Here is a 21700-nt window from a genome sequence, read left to right as displayed (position 1 = left end):
GACCCAGGAATATAAGTTTCCATCACTCAGAGGTCTAAACCATTTTAACACATCTGTTAGACTGCTGTCACATCACCCAGAAGAGTCCTGTCTCCTGCCCCACAGGGCTGGAGGCACCAAGGTCCTGGAGGGCAAAGCTGGATACCAACCACCTTTCCTCTGACAGCTGGAGAGCATCCGTTAGTGCTCCTGAGGCCATTTTAGCTCCATGTCTTGGCCCAAGTCTAGTCTGTGCTGGAACTAAAATACTAAGCTCAGTTAAATGAGTTTGTTGCTGAATCTGGATGTGGGTTGTTTTTTTTCAGTTTGCTCCCAACTGGGGTGGGTTTTGCTGTTGGCTGTTGGCTGTTTAAAATGGTGCCTGTACAGAGGTATATCATAGATCATCCCTCTCCATCAGCCCATCACCAGGGGAAAGGAGGATGATGAGTGCAACATTACTCTTCCTCTTTCTGGCCTTTGTGGCTCCAACAGCAGAAAAAAACATTGCCTGGAAAGTTCATTTGCCAAATGTCTGCTTTGCTTGAGGTGACCAAAACTTGGAAACTTCCAGAGTGTTTAAGCCAAAACCCAAACAGGGTGAAGGGTCAGGAAAGGAAAAAAAAAGACTTTTCCTTGTGGTTCTGGTGTTTTGCTTCAGAATTTGTTTTGATTCCTTCTTTCTTAGGCATCAAAATGAAACTGAAATTAAATTGACAGATATGTTTTTCTTGCCTGTCATTGCCTCCCTCACCTGTTTTTTTGTTTGAACTCCCCAAATTCTCTTATTCTGAGCACTTTTCCTTTGACTTTAGACAAAAGTCCCTAATGATTCCCAAAGGGCCAGGCGATGATGATGGCTCCTCGAAGGGATTTGAGGGTTTCCTGGGAGGCAGACCAGAGGCTTGCTTGGCTCCCTTCGCCCATGGCCTGGTTGAGTTTCTCTGTGCTATCGTTTTGCGTCTTTGGCATTGAGGTTTCCACCCCACTCTTCATCCTGTGTGTGGCATCATCCAAGTGAGGAAGTTAGTGTGAAAAATGAGGAGGAACAGGCTGTTTTGGGGACCTTTCTGGTGATGGAGGCCAGGGTGGGATGCTGATGGTCCACCAAATCCTCTACCTTTTGACCTGCAGCCTGGGGAGGGTCATGGCAGGAGGAGGTACCCGGTGTCCACACCGAGCCAGTCTTTTCCTGGCTTCAGCCTTCACCCATCCCACAAAGATTGCTCCAGATTTGTGGCTGGACTAGGGGCGATCATGTCCCAACCACGTCTATACCCTCCTCTTCTTGATAAATCCCAAGAGGATGGGTAATGTTACGCCAAGCCACCTATCCAGACCTACCACCATCAAACTTCCCACCAAACCCCTGGTGTTTCTCTGGTCTAACAAGCAGGGATGGGCTCATGAGGATTTTTGGCAGTGCTGCCTTCAGAGTCAGCCTTGCCCAGAGACAAGGCGATGCAACTGGAATGCAGGATCCAGCCTGAAGTCTTTACAGTCAGCAGTAGCATGTACAGCCAAAGTCAGTTCTACACATGTCCAAGCTGAGTTATGGCTGCTTGGGGAGCTGCAACTTGGCCTGTTGTGCATCTAAAAATCTCCACCTGAATGCAACATTGATGACTTTTCTGCTGCTCTGTTTTTGCATTGAATACAGAGGGTATAGATCTGCAGTGTGCAGATGATCCATCCCTGCCCAGGTTCCTTGGAGATTTTGTGCCTCCACTTGTTTTTTCTTGGGCTTTTTCTCCTTTTCTTTTTTATTTTTCCAAAGGTTTTCAGTGATTTCTTCCAACCTGTTTTGCCTCCTGCCTGGAAGTGGCAGGCTCGTTTGTAATGTGCTATTGTTTGCACAGGGTTAGAGGAGCATTTGTGGCATGGTTGTGCCTTTGGGGTGTGTGCGGGGAGGGTTGTCTACAGGCACTCTGCAAGAGCAGGAGATGAAGATGGGAACATCAATATTTCCCATTTCCATTATGTACATTTTCCATTATATACATGACAGTTATCCAGTAAAATCATGGAAACCTGATCTATCCAAAGCATGACAGCTGGAGAGCAGGCAGCATGTCCCCTGCTCATTTCTTTCCCTTCCTTGAAGCTAGCTCTTCCCAAACCCTGCTCTTAGTAGGTTCCTGCAGATTTTCCCTTACCACCCATCGCTTTTCAGAAGATAGCAATGCTCCCAATTTATAAGAAAAGGGGAAACTCCATCCCCGGAGCTGGAGTTTGTTCTTGCTGCCTCCATATCCAGTTTGGGAGAGGGGACTGTGTCCCAAGGGCAGCTCCCTGCCCCACTGCTGCCCATCTGTGCTGTGTTTGAGCCAGTGAAGTGCCAGATCTGGAGTGAGGCCAAACCCATCTCCTTTGGTTGATCAGGCTGGGACAGCCTTCCTTCCTAGCTTCATTACAAGTGACAGATGGCAGAAGATGAGAATCCCTCTCCGGATGTTAATTTTCTTGCAAGCTGTAAATAACATCTCAGGGCAGCTTGTGCATCATCTCCAGTGCAAAAGACCCATCAGCTTTGCCCTTGCTGGTGGGCAAAAAATTAAAGGGAAGGAAACCCAGCGGGAGGAAAATGCATGGGTCTGCCTGGCTCCGCTTATTCTGCACACCCTGTGGCCAGAGAGAGATGCTGGTAGCATCCTGGCTAACCGTGGCAGATGTGCCTTTGGGTACTAGCTCCACCTAGCTCAACCCCTTGAAGTCAATGGAGTTTGATTATCTTGTGCAAGGGCTGGCAGTTTTTGTTCAGCAACAACAGGAATAAAATAAACAAATCTGAGCAGCCCCATAACCAATTTGGGATGATGGCAATAAGGCAAGCTGGAGAGCCCATTACGGCCCTTAGGCCGCTCTCATCCTTCTTCACCCAGCTCAGGGTCCCAGGGGATGCATGGAGATGGGAGCAGCCAAGATGGTCATGACGCAGCTTGCTTTGTCTGTGCTTTGGGCCATATTTCTCCCAGGATTTGGGGGATATGACATTTGATTGTGGCACATCCTTGTCCTCCACGTCACCATGACTTTGCACCATTACATGTTGTAATTCAGTTCTTCAGCAAAACTCATTTTCCTCCTTAAAGGAAAGGCATGGAACAGAAGGACACATCCTGGGATATTTTTTCCCCCTTATTCTGATTAAAACCATGGTATTTCAGTGTAAAATGGCAAACGATGCCTTGGTGAATTTGCTCTCCATTTGTAAGCTCCAAAAACATAAAGGTAGAGAAGAATCTGGAACAGGTGCCTGGAGCAACAAGTTAAATAGAACTGGCTTCATCCCTGTTTCCATGAATTTTGGAGACCTCATGCCTGCTTCTCCTCAGCCAAGCCATGGGCACCTGCTCTCCTTGAGATCTCCCAGCTGGCTTGGAAATGACTTTCCCCCTGTAATGTTACATTTCTCAGTGTAAAACCACAGGGAAACTCAGATATTGACCATAGCATTTTCCATACTTCTCCGTATTTTGCTTTCTTGGGCAATAGCAAACAAATGGATTCAGATTCAGGGTTTTGTTGGTTTGGTTTTTTTTCAGGTTTAAAAGGTTTGACTTTTTTTTTTTTTTTTTTAAATTCAGAACTTTTCTGCTGAAATGTGACTTTCAGAACAATATTCCAGAGCCTGCAATAACCATTCCCTCTGTCCTGTGCCATTCCAGCCATCCCAAACCCTTTCCTCTTGCTGTCTCCTTGATGGGAGGTTTCCCACTCTTTGTCCCAGTCCTCATTCCTCCCCACTGGTATGCAGAGCTCAGACAGGGGTGGTCCATCCTCCCATCCTGAAATCTCCATCCAGAGCTGGGAAGCATGGCAGCAGGGGAGTCAGGCTTTCTCTTTTCTATGCACAGCACCCACTTTCTGTCTGTCTGCAAAGAGCCAGAGCAGACTTTTTTGGCTGCATACATCATGTCAGAGGTCACATTAGCTGATTTTTTTTCTCTTGCTTAAGAATTCTAGCAGTGGGGGTGGTGGTGGAGGGAAAAGCAGACAGAGGAAGCAGGCAAGGCAAATATACTTGCAAATAAGCAGGCAAATGGAAATTTATGCACAGATAGCTAATTGGTGTGTCTAATATTCCACCCCCTGGGTACTGGCACTGTATTACTGCCTTCACAAATCACTCAAGGCAAGCCTAGTGCAATAACAACCAAGCCAGAAGAGCTGTGAAGAGTCAAGCTGGAATTAAGAGTGGGTTTTATTGGGGCAATAAATACCAGATAGGGAAAATAACAAACAGGTTGCTAATTGCTGCCATCTCCCCACACCCTGAGGGAAATGTCTAGACAGAGACTGGCCCTGGGTTGCGCCAGCCCTGGCTCTTGTAGTCAGCTTATTGTGCCAGTCTTTTTGGGCCACAGAGGTGCTGGATGAAGGTTGCCGTATCTGATGAAGGCTGATGAGCTGAAGCTCATGTCAGGGACAAAGGGAGGCAGGATGGGCATTGCAGCTCTCCCCAGCTCTACCCTAAATCAGAGATGCTCCCACAGAGGTAGAAGCCAGACATTCTGAAGCAGCTATTAATAATTCAGTCCAATTTTGTCCCATCTAGGAGAGCATGAAGACCAGCCAAGCATCACCTGCTGGTTTACAGGTTTACCATGAAAATATAGACTGCAGCATTTTCTCCTCTTATACAGTAGGAAGAGTTTAAAAAGCTGCACAGAAGGAAGCTTTAATAATAGTTTTAATAATTTTCTTTTTATCTCATCTTTCTTACTTCGTTTCTAAGCTCTGGACAGTTAGATCAGTCTGTGCATCACTCCTGCCCTTCCATCTGAGCTAAACAAATGGAAAACAAGTGGGAGAAGACAGTGAACCCATTTGTAGTTACCAGGAGCTTGGGGTTTTTTGAGCTCCTTTGCACGGTTGATTTGTAGGTGTACAGGCAATATAGAAAAGATTAACACCTAATAGTCCTGCTGAAATCAGCTCAGTACTGAGCAAAGGGTTTAGTACTTGTGATCTCCTGTGTGCTCCTGTTGAGGAGTTGGGTCTACCTGGAGAGCTCAGGGGAGATTTCCATCAGCTCTTTGCATGGGATGGAGGAGGGCTGGAGATTTTCATCCCTGCAGCAGGATCCTGACAATAAAGCAGCACTTTCATACTTCCTTATCAAGCCTAAATCCCACCAAGGAGGGGATCTCCCTCAGATGAGCTTTGAGTTCACAAGGGCATCAGAGAAACATGGGGACTTGCTTGCAAAAGAACATGTGAACTTTGGAAAACAGACCTTCTTTTCCAGAAATCTTGCCTGAATGATGCTTTTTCACATTTAAACCACAAGTAATGCAGATTTCGCTCTGAGTTCAGGACATAGCTTCCTTTGGCCCCAAGCATACTTTTGCTCAGTCTGCTACCTATTTTTAATTTAAGAAGAGCATATTTTTCATACAGGGATTCAAGAAAGAAAGGAATAAGGATGGCAAGTCCTTCATCTGGTTCAAGCTTGTCCATCACTGCACTCAAACAAAGCTGGATAGAGGAGACAGACTCAGAAAAGAAACAGGTTTCTTGTGACACCAGGTGCAGTTATAAGTGTCACATTTACAACTCCCAAACAGCCCCATCTCTGTTCAGGGATGTTACTGGTGTTCTGTAAATTCGCTCTAATTTACAGCCTAATTTTTAAGCAGTTTGTCCCACTTGTTCTGCCAAAATGGTCCATTAATCTAAACACCACTCAAGCCTTGCCTGGTTTTAATTTTGCTTCTTTTTTTCCTGAAACCATCAAGTGCCACAGATTTTGCTTAGAGTTCACCCCTTTTTGGCTAAACTGTTCCTGAGCATTGTATTTGCAGCAGAAGCCCTTGCACCAGCTCCTTGCTCACACAAAGCCAGGCCAGAGTAGCTGTTGGCATTCCTAAAAAGCCAAGTTCTTCCTTGCAAATCAGGCTATTCCAGCTTCTTATAGATTAGCTGGAGCCGATAAAGTTGACATTATGAATCACTCGCAGGTATTATCCTTTCCCTTGTCAGTTCTGGCCAAATCACAAGTGATCTGCAAAGATTTACAGAAATTTGGCTGCACTTTTTCCCTGCCTCCTGCCAGCTCTTCTTGCCAGTTTGACCATTTGCCTGGTAATCCTCTGATAAGTTGGCTTGGCAAAAAATTCATAAGAAAAATATTCCAAGCCAGACCCAGCATGGACTCTGCCCCTACCCAGACCAGACCCTTGGGTCTCAAGATCTATAAACCACACCTTACCATCACCCTTATGGCTCTTCCCAGCCCCATCCTTGACAAAACACCCTCCTCCAGATCAGCAGTGGCAGAAGGAACCCAGATGAGCACCTTCCAGATGTGCAACTTTTCATCAGCTCAGATAAGATGAGAGGAGCACTGTGCTCTTGCAAACAAGACAGTGGGCTCATCACAGGATGGAGGACACCACTGGAGGTAATGGAGTGATGCAAGGGGATCTGTTTAATTCCTCCCACCTTTGAGCATCCCCAGCATCCTCCTCCAGCTGTGATGAATACATAGGGAAGGATCCAGCCTTATTTTGTGGTTTCCAGGATGGCGTTTCAGTCCGGCAAAGATTTATGTCAAACAGTTAACAGGGGAATTAAGATATAGCACAGGCTATGAGCAACAGGCATGTATAGAGGAGACAGCTGTTAAAATTAGGATGTGACAATGATGTCATGCGAGCACTCACTGGATTACTTGCATTTATTTGGAAATACTTATGTCTTCTATTATGCAACATATAGATCAACATAATTCTGCTTTTCACTCTGACGGTGCGTCTCCTTCAAGCATCTTAGAGAGCATTACAAGCAATTAATCCTGCTGTGCCTCTGCGCAGCACTCAGCATTACATTTGCTTTGTGGGTATTGAGTATGTTTTAGATTGGAGATGGCTTAATTAATGTGATTGAATTTAACTCTTTCTGCACCAAAGCCCCAAGTTGCTGCTCTTCCTGAGCTGGTCTTGGAGTCCACAGAGGTGAACTGGTCCAGAAGTCTCTGGAGTGAGTTTTTCAAGGATACAAATCCATCCATCCATCCCCCAGGGATGGTGATTTTGACCTATTTTGGTGAAAAAAAGGGGAGATGATGAATGCTGGAGAGGGGAGCATGGCCTGTGTGAGTGTTGAGCAGAGTGAGTGCATTTAAACCCAATTTTTTGGTTACATCAGTCATGGAGGACCTGCAGGACCTGCAACAGCATCACCACAGCCCTTCCACCACCTTTGATAGATCCCTCAGCTACTCCAAAGCAGGCGAATTATATAAATAAAGCATTTGTTAGAGCAAAACCGACTTGTCAGCACTTGAAAACAAGTGACAGGTCAACTCCAGGAGCAGGGGCCAGACGTCTTGCCCAGGCTCAAAGAGGTGACAGCACACAGGCATGCACACACCTAGCTCCATATCCCTGGCTTGTGCTGCATGATGCAATGGTAGTCACATTACTAGCCCTATTTTCCATTTATAGGAGCTTGTCAGAAATGGCACTCCTCTCCCAGCAGATGTCGAAAAATTTGAGGGAATTCAGAGAGTGGCAGAGAAAAAAAAAAAAAAATTAAAGGAGATGGAGAGTTTGATTTTGGAGGGAAAAGAAATCAACAGAGCTATTTATAATTCTGCCTGCACAAGGGTAGGTAGGAAAGGGTATTTTTTTTTTAAGGGCTTTGACAGCTAAGCTAAGGGGAAGGGGCAAACCAGCCTCCAAAGGTTGTTCACAGGAACACTGTAGAGGGGCTGGATAAGAGGGTGTAGATCTTGAGTGATGAAATACCATCCATCATGAATGTCAGGGAAATAGTCGGTAATGGGTGAGTACAGGGAACAGTCACTTGTCCAGGTGAAAAACAATGCCTTGATAACAGAATCACAGAATCATTAGGGTTGGAAGGAACCTCCGGAGATCACCCAGCCCAACCCCTCTGCCAAGCTGTTTTAAGGGGTGGTGGAGGTGGTACTGATGGCAAGACCCCGCTCCTACCTCTGCTCTTGGTGACAAACCCCGCTTGTATTTACATTCAGCATTTTATGCAGAACATGGTGGTGGGGGTGGAAATCTTTGCTTTTTCATCCAAAACCAAATGGGTTTGGTTACAAGAAAAAAACCACCATCTTTAAATTCAGGTCTTCAGGCCCAGAGGCTACAGATATCTGCCAGGCTGAGGTCCCGACAGAGGGATGCATGATGAAGGGCACCAGCCTGCTTCAAGGTGATGCATCCCCAAGGAAACAAAGCAACCTGCCCCTATTTCCAAACCACCTGGGTGATTTGCAGACTGAGAAGCGGCTCATGAACATGTTGATGTAACATCACCTGTTCTCCAAGAAGCCCCAGCTACCAGCAGTGGCTCCTCCATCACAGGGCATCGGAGCAAAGGGGTTTCATGGGGGGACTTTGCGTTTCTCTATGCCTTGATCTGCAGAGGGAAGCTTCCTAATGTGGTCCTTGTCTCTCTGCCTTGCAGGACCTCTCACTCCAGGGCCAAGGCAGAGGCAGCTGTGACAGCGGCACAGAGAGCTCAGGAGGAAGCACGGATCGCCAGGATTACTGCCAAAGAGTTTTCACCTTCCTTCCAGCACAGGGAAAATGGTCAGTGCGTGTTGTCATGCCAGCCAGCCCCATGGATGTGGCTTTTGCCCCGTGACACTCTCTACCCTGCTTAGCCATGCAGAGACCCAAAACTCCCAGAAATGAGCCCTACATGGAGGCTCCATCTGTGCTTGCAGCTCCCAGTCCTCACTTGGACTCTTGGGGTAGGAAACTGCCCCAAAACACCAGTTTTCAAAGGTATTAACACAAGGCTTTCAATATTCAGCACTTCCACCCTGTGCAGTCCTGTGGTTACAGGGATCTCCTCTTTTCACACCAAATTTTTTTAATTCATAGTCTTTGACGATTGCACAGAAAAAACCCAGCAAGAGCTCTGAAAGCAAAATTCAAAGACAAATGATCCCAGAGGCAGTCACTGATTCTACCTCCATGGCTTTTATGGTTCCTGATTTCCCATGTATTGGTAGCTAATCCATCCCTTGAGCATGCAAATCAGTTGCGAAGGTGCTGGGGAAATGTGTGTTTGAGGTTTGCTTGATGGCTCTTCTTTCCGTCCATCATCTTCAACATTTCTTGCTGTTTTGTCTTAATTTTTGCTCATTGACAAGAAGCTCAGGCTCAGCAAAGGCTCAGGGAGGAGGAAGCCAAAGCAAAGCCATGGTCAGGCGGGGGTCTGCAGCCGGTGGGTATACGGGGTGGATTCACCCCACGAAGGCTGCGCCTATCTGGGAGCGAGAGGGGCTGCTGCGAGTGGGAGTGGAAAGCTCCAAGTCCTCCCAGCAATAATTCACATAGTAATTAATCTATGTGAATGGTTTTATTCAGAAGGTTTTCTGCACTGAACCCTCATTAGGAGGTGTCTATCATTATTTTCTCCCCCTTCCAGCTCTTTAACTGAAGATTACTCATTCGGTTTAACTGATCAAGGGCCTAGTGCTGCTGACTCATGTTGGTGCCATTTCCTGAGGCCGGGGAAAAGGGCCCATTGCATCTTTTGGGCCAGCCAGCCCATGCACAAGTCCTTAACTCACTGTGGAGGTTGCAGGGGGTGTCTAGGGGCATCCCATGGCTCAGCAGTAATGAGCCAGACAAGGTTTGAGGTCTGGCTCCAGCCAGGAACCTGCCTGAGATGGGGTGGGGGGGGGGTGGGGGGTGGGTGGAAAACCCTCCTCCAGGACATGGCCACATGCAGATGGGCATTTCAGGGGCTCAAACATCCCCCCAGCAGAAGATGCAGAGCTCCACACAGCTCTGCTCTCTGGAAGAAGGTGCAGCTCTGTTCAAACACCCCTCGGCATTTCTCCTCCTGCAGAGGTCCAATTTGTATATCGAGATCTGAGTGTTTTCGCAGGGCTGTGCAGTCCCAGGGGCTTCTTCAGCCCTGAGGTATTCCTCATCTCCATTTCCTCTTGCCAAGAGACTTTGCTGGTTTTAAATCACCTCTTGAAAAGATATTTTTAGGTAATATACTTTTTACTAGCTTCTAGACCGGGATATGGTGCTTGACTTGTGTTGGGGCTTGTGTTTCTGGTGCTTGTGTCTGGGTGGGTTGTGTGTGAGTGAAGGAGTTTCCACTTAGAGCACATTAAAAAACAAATACACCATCCAAGATGTGTTGGGAAACCTGGGAATGCCTGCAGACCAAGTCAGGCAGACAGATAATAGCTGTGAGAAGCTGCACCACCCCACAGACCCCATAACCTCAGGCTGGGAGGAGCTGCAGCAGGGATGGGGTGAGCTGACACCATGCTGCATGTCCTTGCAGGGGCTATACATGCCCACCATGCACAGCGCTGCAGGCACTGCCTGCCATCCCCTTTACACAGCAGCACAGGTGCTGGATGTGCCCACCTTACAAGGTTTTGTGGGTTCTGTGTGCCACTCACTTTAACAGCATCGCAGGGGATTTGATGCCCACCTCACCATCAGGCCCGCAGGCATCCTGGCCCATATCATCCTTGCAGCACAGCCCCTATTTAAACAGACACAGACTCCAGACCTGTGGGCACTGGCTCCAGCAACCCCAGACATGCCACAGCAGTGCTGCAAGGCTTTTACTTGCAAAAGCCAAGAATATCCCTGCTCAGTAACCTGCATCACCCTCCCCCTGTGGTTTTCCGTCTCTGCTGCAGGGATCTTCCACATACCCATCATGCTTGCTGTGGTTGTGCCTCCCTGGTCCTGGCTCTGCCGGATGACCCTGGTTGCAGCTGCCAGTGGGGTCAGCTGCTGCTGGTGGAGTGACTCCCCCAAGGTGACAACAGCATGTTGGTGGCAGAGGCAGGAGCTCAGCACTGATCCCCAATCCCATATGTGGGTCCTCAGGGGTATGTGCTTGGCTTTGATGATGACGTGGCCACGCGTGGCTGCCTCAGTCCTGCTGGAAATCCAGATTTGGTGCTCTGCATCCTCCTTCCCGCTCTCACAACCGTTCTTCCAGGAACATCACATGCTCCATGACTAATTTTAGCTCAGAAGAATTGTTGCACATCCTCGGGTGTCAAAAGCTGGCAAGATGGCACCATGCATCTGTTGAGTTCTTCTGCAAGGAAATGCCTGCATCCCTGTGGGGCTCTGGGGCTGGAGCAGCAGCCATGCCCCAGCATTGCTGCCCCTGCTCCTCCCCAAGCTACAGCCAGGGGCTGCAGAACTCAGGGGGAAGCAGAAGAGAACCTGTTCAGCTCACTGCAGGTCTGGGTGGGGAAGATTTAGGATGTGATGGTTCGCAATAACATGGTCCCTGGTGTGGGTCTCCAGGAGGATGCTGAAGCATCACTGGGCTTTCCTGCCTCTGTCATGGGGCTTGGCGGACCTGGGAAGATTAGTGAGAAGGCACAGGAGCAGTGGGTGCAGCGAGGCTGTGGCTGGTTGTGCTTTTGGAGATCAGCTTTGGGGTCATTGGAGCTGGAGGGAAGCTTTCAAGTCCCTGCAGCTCCAGCAAGAGCCCTGGAGAACTGAACTAGGGAAGATCAGTTAAAGCCTGAGACAAACAGGGACACCCTAAGTCTTGGGTGTGTCCGTTTTGGTAGCTGGCTTTACACCTTTCTCATATGAAACCATTTATTCCTTCCCTGCCTCAGTTTCCCATCTGTGATATTGGAGGGTGGCTGAAACAGGAATATCTGAAAAACAGCCAAAAAAAACAAGTCTGTATTTTTGCCGAGACAGTTGAACTCCAGACAGGGTGAACTCCACCTTTCTCCTTCATGACAATTTCCCACTAGTACAAGTATTGCTTGGGGGCCCCAGATAGATCTCAGGAGTTTCAGTCTCCCACAAACAGGAACACAGGGAACAAACTAAGACTGAAATATGAGTATTGTCCCAAAACACAAACTTTTCTGTAGAAAATAATAAGACAAAAGACAGTCATTAAGAGATAATTTCCCATCAAGAAATTGCTTCAGTGGGAAATTTCCAAGCAGCCTTGTTACTATTTACTTCCCGTATGAGTGCTTCCATGGGGACATCCATCCCCACACTCCCTGCATTCCCTGTATGTATCTAAATCACAGTGTGGTGGGACAAGGGGGCGGCTGCAGGCAAAGGCATGTACCAGCGGCAGCAGCAGCCCAAAAAGATGCGATAGAGAAAATTACTCAGCAGGACTGTAGAGAGTAGAACAGGAGCTTCTGAGCATTTACTTTTAAACCATGGTAAGAAATTGAGTTCTTTCCTTTTGATACTTATTTCTTGTTTAGCCATAGCAATTGCAATTAGATGCATTTCAGGGGCATTAGGCAGTTAATATATTTATCAAATTATTCACGTAATTTATCATGTCTTTAGATGGAACAACTATGCCTTGAGAGGGTAAAATGAGAATTAACACTATTAGCTTGTACCCCCTTGAAACACTTTAGTATTTGATCAATGATAAGTTGCAGCTTTTGTTAATTGTCCAGAGAAGCTACATGTTTTTTTGCCAGGTGGTCACCTTCAGCAGAAGACACTCTCTAAGTCCCTGTCCCCAGGGAGACATTGTCTGGGGTGTACTCTGGGCTCAAAGGGGATGAACTGTATTCAGCACAGTGAAATAAGGATGAGAGTGTATATTGTATTCACGTAGCCCTGAATGTGCTACCTTGTTCCTGCCTGAACACGTGAGGCATGGTTACCCGTGTGCTCTCCATCACATCCAGCAAAGAGAACTGTGTGGGAAAATGTCCGTGTCTGGGGCAGGAAAGCTGTTCAATATATGGTTTGGGGGGAGTGTTCTTAATGGGAGGCTTGCACATCTGCCCAGATGAGACCATCTTCCTGTGAAAACTTTGAGGTGAGATTCTTTACCTCTCAGCCACAAAGCCAATGCATTTCCTGTCCAGGGAGAGGTGTGAAGGCTGTGGGCTGTGGGGTGATCCCAGTAGCATCCAGAACACAAGAGCATGAGCCATGGGTTCATCTCAGATTTCCCTTTTCATGCTTGCGGACTGGGAACTGATGGAAAAAGGCGGTCTCCAAAAATCATCTTAACAAACACCCTTAGCAGGGTTAAAGTGACTGCATGCCATGTAGCTGTCTGTGCTGCCACAGCACAGGCTGCTTTCAAGTGGGTCTGCAAGCTGCCCATACCTGCAACCTGCCAAGGAAAGCAGGGCTGTAGGCAGAGCACAGGTAGGGCACAGGGCTCCCAGCAGCTCTGAATTGTAAGCAGCTTCCGCACCTTGCTGGGGCTGTGGTCCTTCACGCATGTCCCCAAGCAAGCAGGGTGCCTACCGGCAGCAGGGGTGTAGAGAACTGTTGGGGCTAAAGGAGCAGGTTTCTAAAGGTGGTTTCTAAAAGGCTTGGTAGCCCTTGGGTTAGCAGTGGTGGAGAATCACTACCATAGTGCAGAATGCTTCTGTCTTGACAATGCCAGCAGCTGATGCCAAACTATTTCCCATGCTGCAGAGCACCATGCTGCTCTGCAGATGCTGGGGGTGATATCAGGTTTGGTGCAAAACCAACAATGACTTTTCTCTCGGTCTAGTAGCAGAAGCTGTTTATTGTACTGCTGTTGTCCTGATCTTGCCCCATGGCTCCCCTGCCATCCAACACTCTCAGCCCTATTCTTTGACATGAAAAACCTGGTGGGTGCGCACAGAATAGAAATAATCCTGTTGCATTTCTCCCTCTCTCTTTTCACTTAATGACTACACAAAAAGGGCTCGAATGCCAGAGACCGAAGCACCAGAACTTGAGTGATGAAATTGAGGTCCTCTCCACCGGGACGCCTCTCCAACAAGAGAGCCCTGAGTTGTACCGCAAAGGGACTACCCCGTCTGACCTGACTCCAGATGACAGCCCACTGCAGAGCTTCCCTGCCAGTCCCTCCTCCACGCCACCCCTGGGTCCTTCCTGCGGGAACAAGAGCTCTCAGTTCTCCAGGCAGGTCTCAGTGGATGAAGAGAGGGGTGGGGAGATCCAGATGTTGCTGGAGGGACGTGGCGGGGATTACTTGCGACCCAACAGCTGGAGCGAAGAGAAGGTCAGTGGGACTCGTGGCATGAGAAGCGTGACACTGCGCAGCGGTCAGCTGGGATCAGCCTCCATCCCTGAAGAGTACAGAGGTCGGAGTGGAGGGCACAAACATTCGGCCTCCAACCACAAGCAAAGAGAGAGGTGGACAGATTCCCCAGCCACAATTTCATGGACTTCCCATCACAGGTCCCACAGCCACAGCTCAGGGAGCTCCAAACTGCTTGAGCTAGACGAGGAGAAGATGAGCAATTACGAGATGGAGATGAAGCCCCTCGTGAGGATGGATTCTTATATGCAAGAAATTCATACCCAAAAAAGACACTATAGCAAAGGGGGACCCTGCAGGAGCATGGCTGATGACCACCGTGGGGAAGACCGGGGCTACGGGGTTCAGAGACTGAGGGCTAAGTCCCAGAACAAAGAAAATTTAGGGCCAGCTTCCTCTGCCGAGCCCACGGTGCAGAAACTGGAAAACCTGAGATTTGGGGACAAAGCTGAACCTCGGCTATTAAGGTGGGACTTAACCTTCTCCCCTCCACAGAAATCTTTACCTGTTGCACTAGAATCTGAAGAAGACAACAGGGATGTGCTCAAATCCAGCACAGTAAGTAGGTGAAATTGCGTGTTGACATCTGTCTGAGAAGCTCAGTGCAGAGCTGTTGTGGTGGTGCAGTGGTGCAGAAAGGGAGGTTGCTCTGCCAGCAGAGCTGGCCTCCCAGTTATCCTGGGTTTGTGCCTTGAATCCCCACTCCTCCCTTCTCTATCCTGCATAATACCATGTGCTGGGAGGCTTTCTCTGCAGAATGTCTTGATGGGAGCATCAGGTTTTTCACTGGAGGAAGTGAGTAGCAAGTTTGAGTTTGTTTTGCAACCCAGCCCTGGGGCCAGCAATAAGAATACATGATTACTGGGATTTTGAGCATTCACGTGGTGGAAAAACTGCAGGAGTAGGAAACGTGTTGGTGATGCTGCTTTGAGGTTCAGTTATGGCAACAGAACTTCATGCTGGCCCAAGAGTGTGGCATGACCCTGTTGCAACATCAGTGCTTAAATCCTGGTAGCTGGGCACTGCATGAACTTACAGTTCCTCTTCTCCTCAGTTGCTCTTCTGCTATGTGATGGCACCAACTGCTGAAGCAGTGGCTTTGTTACCATGTTGTACCGGAGGCCTGACCCGGGTGGAGGAAGAAACCATGGTCACAGAGCAGGGGACGTTGCAAAGTGGTGTTCCTGAGTTGACCACTGCTCAGGTTTCTTGTACTGATCTGCATGATGCTCAGGGGTTTTGGTGTGTGGATGTGAGCCAGGAGCAGGTACAAGCCCCTCAATGGGGGGATGCAATGCAAAAGGGTCTTGGCAAACTGTAGACAAGAGGATGCAATTTGGGAAGGACACCTAGGAAGGGAAAGCAGTGGGCAAGTACAGAAAGGGTAGTGGGTTATTGGAGCCCTGCAGATCAGTGGTAGAGGATATTACAGCCATCTATCAACTATACTATCTACATCTGTACTATCTATATACTGTACTATCACTCTACTGTGAAGAGCACAAGCAAGGGCATAGCTTGTGGGGCTCTTCATTTCGGGAGTGACAAGGTCATGTTGGGTGTTACCAACTGGCTGCTGGAGGCTCAGGCTAGGGAAGAGGAGACAGCGATCTTCAAACACATAAAGCAGCTGCTTGCAAAGTGGAAGGGAACAATCCATTCTCAATGAACAGAATTAATGGGCTTGCATTCAAGCATTAGTGGTAGTGGTTACCCATTAGCCATTACTAGTGAGTTGAGGGCTACATTGCATGGGGAGGCTGTGGTGGCAGGGAGGGAGGAGGTGGTCTAAGACTTGGTTGGACATCTGTAGCTCAGATATAACTTGGTCAGAGCTAAACCTGCCTTGGGAAAAGGCTGAGATGTGTGATTTTCAGATCCTCTCCAGCCCTGATTTTTGATGATTCCTGGACTTACATTGAGAGCAGCGTCCTCACTTGTTCTCCCCATTGGTTTGTTATTGCTAGGGGAGGTTATGGAAGTCTGAGGGGAGCAGTGAGGAAGCCACCACCACTCCAAACTGCCCCTTGTTGAGTCAGTGAGGGATCACAGGAGGGATCCTGTGCTTCTGGATGTCCCAAAGCCCAGGCCAGACCTACACAAGCAAAAGGAAAAATCTGTAACTCTCAGGTGGTGGCACATCAGGCTCTGGCAGAAGAAAGGAACTAAATCTCCCTGTCAGAGCAGCAGAAGATGATGCTTGGTTGCTTGGGAGACAGGGATCATGAAACTGAAGTGACATTTGTCAGTCATGATGAAAGTTTGGGCTAGAAAGCATCATGGTCTGTAATGCGTGATCACCATTGCCATCCCTACAGCATCCCTGCTCCTCCAGCTGCTGGCAGAGCAAAGATGCAGACAAGGGATGAGAGAGAACAAGTGAGATAGAGGAGGGAGTGGGGACATCTGCAGCCTGTGAGCAGCCGGGACGCAGGAAGGACTAAACTACAGATCTGCCACAGTTTCCCTACCATGGCTGTGGATAAATCGCCCACACACACAGCCAGAGCCCTGTAGCTTTCCAGCTTCCTATTCATCTTGCAAGCTTCAGCGCAGGCTCAAAAGCACTCACACAGCATTAAAGAAGAGCTGAACACAGTGTGTTTGTTGGTGGACTGCACTGTAGGACACAGATTGCCAGTCCAGAAAAAAACATTGCTCCAAGAGAAGCCAGTCCAGAGCACACACCACTGAGCAAACCAGCAGGTGCTGAGGCCAGACCGGGCTGTCCTTCCCTGCTAGAGCAGATGCCTGTGAGAAATGACAGGCAGCATTAGGAGCCTGACAGGCTTTCAGAGGGGAAAAGCAGCAGCAGTAATTGCACAGACATCAGCCCTGTTGAAGTCTGTGGGACTCACAGATGGTCCAGCACCTCTTATAACGTGACCTCGTGTGGCGGCAGGGAACTGGGAAAGACAAGGGTCCCAAAGGAGGGATGAAACCGCCATTTCTCCTTGCTGAGAGCCACACATTCCTCAGGGAGATCACTGGCATGAGCAGTCCTGCTGTCTCTCCCCAGGCAGACCCCAGCCTGCACACTGGAGCCATCACACATAAACCTCCTACCCGGGGAGGAGGGCTTGAGCTGGAGGTAAATAGCCACTAATGCAACATAACATTAGTGTTTCTTTCAAGTGAATCCCAGGCACTAACAAAGGGGCACAACCTGCATGAAAAAGCACACAGAAAAGCCATTAGGATGCACATCATGCTTTTAAAGTGCTGTAGCTGTAAAGCAGCATGTTCAGTTTTCTCACATTCATAACTGAGGGTGGAACAGATGGTGAAGGTTTAGGAGGAAGCTAATATAATACAGAGAAAGGTATAATATGTGGATTTAAATAACCTACAATGCCAGCAACAATTTGTTCTAGCAAGAGTTGTACTGTGCTAGCAGGGTTTTGTTCCAGTGGTCTGGCAGTGAGGGGTGGTTGGACAGGAGTAGGGGATGGAGGTGTAGGAGAGGAATGGGAGGTGCAGTGATTTGTGTTCCAACCTCTTGCCCAATGGCATAACCTTGCCTGTACCCAGCAGGACCTCAAAGCTTTTCATACTCCGGTGAGCATAGTGAGTCCCTGAGAAAGAGGAGGGGAAGGCTAAGGGGAAAGATTCATACCACAGGTCCCACATCCACCTCTCTTGTTGCACACTCAGTGACACAGGGCACTCAGATGCTTAGTCCTGCCGAAAAACCCCACTGCAACCTCACGCTCCAGGTCTTAAGGCTCCCCAACTTCCCCAAATCCCTGTTTCTCATGCTATTCTGAGATACCCCTCCTCTTTGGACTGCCAGCAGCTTGCCTCCAGCCCGCAGCTCGGCTCCAGCCTGCAGCTCCAGGGAAGGTCTGGCTGTGTGCATGCATGTGCGTGCACATGTGTGTGCCCACGCTGTTTCAGCTTGCATAATAGCCTGCTTCCCTGTGATCCACAGCACTGCCATCTGTGAAGCTATTCCCTGGAAAGGGCATTTCTCATCTCCAAGACAGCTGGGCTCTTTCAGAAAGGTGCTGCCAATGAACGGGAAGGATGCTTTTAGCTGAGTAGGGCTATTTTTGCCCTACCTGGAGTATCACTGCACAGAGCTGAGGTCAACCTCACAGCTTAAGCTTGTTTTAAAAATAATATGCCAAAACACATCACTACACATGTCATCAGTGAGGCTGGTGGGCTGGCTCTGTGTTGGAGTGCCAACTCCTGCTCTGAGAGCAAGCACACCTCTGGCAGGGCTCATGGGAGTGGGGTGGGGATGCAGGTCTTGCAAAAATGCAGTCTTAAAATTATCACTGGTCTTGATTTCTATCTTAGAAACAAGGCTGGATGGGCTGTAGAGTCCCTTGGAGTCCAACCTCTTGCAGTGTGTGCCCCAGTGGGGATGCAGACCTCTGTAGAGGAGTCAGACATATAGATTGCTATATGAGCTATGGGAACATTGTTCTTAGTCATTTTTCACCAGTCCCATAAAAAGATGCTTCCAGAACCCCCCTTCATTGGGGTTGCACATCAGTAATTGAAAATTGAGGTCATTTCGTGAGGCCAGCACTCAATAACATTGATGAAATTCTGCACTGGAGTTAGCTGTCAGGGGACTTAGGGGTTTCAGGGTCATCAAGCTCACACTACAGTCATACAAGTGCTTTAAAATTACATTTAAAGCCGCCTGATCTTTCTGTGTCTCTGTGTGCACTGACCCCTGCATGCATAAAACAAGCCCACATCAATTGTCACTGTTTGGGCAGATGAAAATGGAAACTGACGCGCCAGGAAGTGTTGGTGCTGTTGGATTTAGGGACTTTATGGGAACATCACCATCCTCTCTGGTCTTAAAGGCCCACGAGGTGCAAAGCTCAAGCCTGTGCCTGAATGCTTCAGAGGTTCCTAGAGCCTTTGAGAAGATCTAAAATGGGAAAGGAAAAAAGGAATTGCTGAGACACTGGAAAAGGAAAGAGGCTTTCTAAAATGCCAGCAACCCTTTTATCCGTCAGCACAAAACACGTCACATTTTTAGGGTTGGGGAAAAAAATCCAGAAGAATACATCTCCATTTCCACAGGTGCTGAACATCTGCAGCTTTTAAAAGGGAAACGAAGTGCTTTAGGTACAGAGGTCCTCAACGTGTTTGCAAGAAGGGCCAGTGTTCAGGCACGAACGGAGCCTGATTAATCCGCTGTCCTCATTTAGCAGTAGCAAACATGGACATTTAGATGAAGACTTCTAGGGACATGTTATGGCCTCACTAAAGGCACCCTGGAGATGTGAGTAGGCTTGAGACTTGGCCCTTTAAAATCACCCTGTCTCATATAATTGAGAAAGCCAATTGGCAGTAGCCAAAAAACCGCACCACAGCCACCCCTGACATGGTCTTCCATTGTCACATGCTGTCGGATAAAATCTCCATGGTCTCGGCCTTTTGCCAACGGTACTGCCTCTTACTGAAAACAAACCAGGGCAAACAGTTGCAGCAAATGGGGCCTCAGAGAGACCCTCTTGCCACCTCCAGGTACCCGCTGGGGAGGCAAGGAGGGATTCCAGCAGCTGCAGCATCTTCCTTGCTTGCTTACTGCGCGAGGGGCATATTTTCCATCAATATATTCCGAGAAGGTTCTGCTATCACTGGGGAGAGTGAGGAGGAGGCAGCCAACCTGCAGCCAGTACAGCCTCTGCTGGAGCACACCGTGCAAACAGAGCTGGGCCAAGGGAGGGTACCAGGGCTGCATCCTCAGCCTGGGCTTTGGTGGAGCAAGGTGGGGGAGATGGGGCATGGCACTTGCCCCAAAAATGGCACGTCACTTGCCTCAAAAATGGCACCGCCTTGCTGATATGGGTGATGGATGCTTCCTTATCCAGCAGCTATGGGATTATTCTTGAAGGGTCTGACCTCGAGGTGGAATGTTTTCTTCAGAAAAGTTAGTTAACCCTAAAGAGTATTGTCGCCATTTAAGCCTAGCCGGCAACCCAGAACCATGCAGCCACTCACTCACTCCCCCCCCCCTTCCTCCCCCTGCTCCTGGAGGGATGGGGAGGAGAATCGAAAGAATGTAACTCCCATGGGTTGAGATAAGAACAGTCCAGTAACTAAGGTATAACACAAAACCACTACCGCTACCACCAATAATAATAATGATAAGGGAAATAACAAGGGAAGAGAATACAGCCACTCACCACCCGCCGACCGATACCCAGCCCGACCCGAGCAGTGATCTAGCCCTTCCGGGTAACTGCCCCTGGTTTATATACTGGCCATGACGTGCTGTGGTATGGAATACCTCTTTGGCTAGTTTGGCTCAGGTGTCCTGTGTCTGCTTCCTCCCAGCTTCCCCTCCTCACTGGCAGAGCGTGAGACTCAGAAAGTCCTTGGTCAGAGTAAACATTACTGAGCACCAACTAAAAACATTGGTGTTATCAGCGCTGTTCCCAGGCTGAAAGTCAAAACCACAGCACTGCACCAGCTACTAAGAAGGATAAAAATGACTGGTACTGCTGAACCCAGGACGAGTATAAAATGAGATAAAAGAACCAGCTGGCTGTTCCCTCTATCCTGAACGGGCACCCACTGTTTGAATTGTGAAGCTTCACCTGCATCTCAGACCAGGCTCGATGCCATGCACAGGGATTCTCCATCTATCTGCCTTTGGACCAGTCTGCTGGGAAAGGGGCCTGAGGATGTTTTTGTGGTTAGCCTCCTTGGGACTAAACCTTTTGCCTTATCTCTGTGGTCCTCTTGCCTCTTTTTAAAATTATGGAATCATATAATCACAGAATGGTTTGGGTTGGAAAGGACCTTAAGGTCATTTAGTTCCAACCCCTCTGCCATGGGCAGGGACGCCTCACACTAGACCAGGTTGCTCCAGGCCCCGTCCAACCTGGCCTTGAAAACTGCCAGGGATGGGGCAGCTACAGTTTCCTTGGGCAAAAATAATTGGAAACTGTTCTTCCTCTAATCTCTTTCATGTACAGTCATCACAGGCATTACCAGTAACAACATGAGGTAAATTATGTTCAGAGAGAAACGTGATGTTTAACTTGACAGGGTCCTTTTAAAACCCTTTTACTCTCAGGAATCCTTTGATGTATGGCCTATGGCCATACCACCCTGGGAACACCTGATCTCGTCTAATCTCAGAAGTAAAGCAGGGTTCAGTTAGTACTTGGATGGGAGACCGCCTGGGAATCCCGGATGCTGTAGTCTTTTTTTTTTTTTTTTTTTTTATTTCAAACATAAACAGGGGAAGTTTAGGTTAGATATAAGGAAGAAGTTCTTTACCGTGAGGGTGGTGAGGCACTGGAATGGGTTGTGAGTTCTCCATCCCTGGCAGCGTTCAAGGCCAGGTTGGATGGGGCTTGGGTGACATGGTTTAGTGTGTGGTGTCCCTGCCCATGGCAGGGGGGTTGGAACTAGATGATGACCTTAAGGTCCTTTCCAACCCTAACTATTCTATGATTCCATGATGTACCTGAAGAGAGCACCTCGCTGACTTTGCTCCTGTCATCCTGGATTGATTTTAGGGTTTTGAGCCCAACTCCACATCTTCTAGCTTTGGAGAAGTTGAGGTTGAACGTGAGCTTTTGACTGCAGGAGAACCAAAAACCTTAAAAACACACGTACATGTACAGCTCCAGACATAGAGCTTGCTCCTGGCCACGCAGGCACCTGTAACGTGAGGACTGAACCAGGGGTGATAAAACAA

The 21700-nt window shown here is 48.5% G+C and overlaps 2 protein-coding genes and 1 pseudogene across 2 annotated transcripts in view; all 3 read left to right on the top strand.

The window, feature by feature from the left end:
* Positions 1-8540, top strand: part of LOC136004253 (junctophilin-3) — a 38060-nt gene extending 29520 nt beyond the window's left edge. Inside the window, exon 2 of the mRNA XM_065660592.1 lies at positions 8425-8540. Within this exon, the coding sequence (XP_065516664.1) occupies positions 8425-8462 (38 nt within the window). The 3' untranslated portion in view covers positions 8463-8540. The remainder of the gene's footprint in view (positions 1-8424) is intronic.
* A 51-nt stretch (positions 8541-8591) lies between these two features.
* On the top strand, positions 8592-14586 carry LOC136004436 (junctophilin-3-like). Its single transcript, XM_065660927.1, has 2 exons — positions 8592-8747; positions 13655-14586. Exons 1-2 carry the CDS (start codon positions 8651-8653, stop codon positions 14584-14586), a joined length of 1029 nt encoding a protein of 342 aa, XP_065516999.1. The 5' UTR covers positions 8592-8650.
* Positions 14587-21087: 6501 nt separating this feature from the next.
* LOC136004531 (5S ribosomal RNA) lies at positions 21088-21201 on the top strand (annotated as a pseudogene).
* The last annotated feature ends 499 nt before the right edge of the window (positions 21202-21700 follow it).

Source organism: Lathamus discolor, chromosome W, assembly GCF_037157495.1.
Source record: "Lathamus discolor isolate bLatDis1 chromosome W, bLatDis1.hap1, whole genome shotgun sequence".
NCBI classification, from domain to species: domain Eukaryota; kingdom Metazoa; phylum Chordata; class Aves; order Psittaciformes; family Psittacidae; genus Lathamus; species Lathamus discolor.
Note: the sequence above shows the minus strand (reverse complement) of the source record. Positions and strands in the feature narration are given on the sequence as shown.